This window comes from Austrofundulus limnaeus, unplaced genomic scaffold (assembly GCF_001266775.1).
Source record: "Austrofundulus limnaeus strain Quisiro unplaced genomic scaffold, Austrofundulus_limnaeus-1.0 Scaffold3042, whole genome shotgun sequence".
Taxonomy (NCBI): domain Eukaryota; kingdom Metazoa; phylum Chordata; class Actinopteri; order Cyprinodontiformes; family Rivulidae; genus Austrofundulus; species Austrofundulus limnaeus.
Genome location: NW_013955444.1, coordinates 1,492 through 3,091, shown reverse-complemented (window position 1 = coordinate 3,091; position 1,600 = coordinate 1,492). Strand labels below are relative to the sequence as shown.

Genomic DNA, 1,600 nt, shown 5'->3' with positions numbered 1-1,600 from the left:
ATGGAGTTAGCATTAGAGAGGCTAGTGACTAGCATGGACAAGATGGAGTTAGCATTAGAGAGGCTAGTGACTAGCATGGACAAGATGGAGTTAGCATCGGAGAGGCTAACGACTAGCATGGACAAGCTGGAGTTAGCATCGGAGAGGCTAACGACTAGCATGGACAAGCTGGAGTTAGCATTGGAGAGGCTAATGACTAGCATGGACAAGCTGGAGTTAGCATCGGAGAGGCTAGTGACTAGCATGGACAAGCTGGAGTTAGCATTGGAAAGGCTAACGACTAGCATGGACAAGCTGGAGTTAGCGTTGGAGAGGCTAACGACTAGCATGGACAAGCTGGAGTTAGCGTCGGAAGCTGGAGTTAGCATTGGAGAGGCTAACAATTAGCATGGACAAGCTGGAGTTAGCATTGGAGAGGCTAACGACTAGCATGGACAAGCTGGAGTTAGCATTGGAGAGGCTAACGACTAGCAAGGACAAGCTGGAGTTAGTATTGGAGAGGCTAACGACTAGCATGGACAAGATGGAGTTAGCATCGGAGAGGCTAACGACTAGCATGGACAAGATGGAGTTAGCATTGGAGAGGCTAACGACTAGCATGGACAAGCTGGAGTTAGCATCAGAGAGACTAACGACTAGCATAGACAAGCTGGAGTTAGCATCGGAGAGAGGCTAACGACTAGCATGGACAAGCTGGAGTTAGATCGGAGAGGCTAGTGACTAGCATGGATAGCTTAGGATGTAGCACCCTCTGGTTGTGCAATAGTCTTAATTTTGGCCCTCATCCTGCACCATATTTTAACAGAGGTGTCTCCTCACCAGGTGTGTACTGTGCAGGTGGAGCCCAGCAGACGGTCTGAAGCTGGCAGGACATTTGGGACCAGGACTGGACCAGTAATGGATGAGGCGTAGGTGCTGGAGGGGGGTAATGACGGAGAGGGAGGTGTGGGCGGGGTGTAACCCTTCAAGCAGCTCTCTGGATTCAAATAGTGCTCAGCTGAGAGGTGTGCATCCTGATGAAGGCGAACAGGTGGGACTAGCGGGGCAGGTGGACTCCCAGACTTGATGAAAGTGTTTGTGAGGCCCAGGTTGTGAAGCCGTTGGTGAGGCAGAGGGTCTAACGAGGGGGCGGAGCCTCCGTCTTTAAAACGACAGGAAAAAGCTCGAGGTGGCGGGTTTGAAGACGAAGGGGCGGAGCCTTGATCCCTGAAGTGACACGATGCAGATCTGGTTGCTGGTTGAAAGACCTTGGGCTGGGTGGACCTGCAGCCACGCTCACAGCCAAAATCTGAAAAATAGAGTCTTAATGTTTGTTCCTGGAATAAAAACAATGAAAGCTGGTTTGGTTCTGGGTCAGAGGTACCTGGTATCTGTGGAGGGGAGCAGGCCTCAGAGTTGGAGTCAGGAGGAGACTCAGGGAGCATGCTGGGTCAGAGGACAAACATTATTTTAATAGTTAAAGCAGGGAATCTCAACCTTTTTGACCTCAGGGCCCAATTTATTGAACACAAAGAGGCACGAAGTCCAGTCAGACATTACTAATGTATGGATCAAAACGATAATTATTATAAACCTTTGTTTAATTTGTATTGTATTTACA

At 49.5% G+C, this 1,600-nt stretch overlaps 1 protein-coding gene across 1 annotated transcript in view; it reads right to left on the bottom strand.

The window, feature by feature from the left end:
- Positions 1-819: 819 nt before the first annotated feature.
- The window catches only part of LOC106511654 (myelin regulatory factor-like protein), a gene marked incomplete at both ends in the record, with an annotated part of 2,032 nt that continues 1,251 nt past the window's right edge, over positions 820-1,600 (bottom strand). Inside the window, 2 exon segments of the mRNA XM_014000404.1 lie at positions 820-1,288; positions 1,364-1,425. Coding sequence (XP_013855858.1) covers positions 820-1,288; positions 1,364-1,425 — 531 coding nt within the window.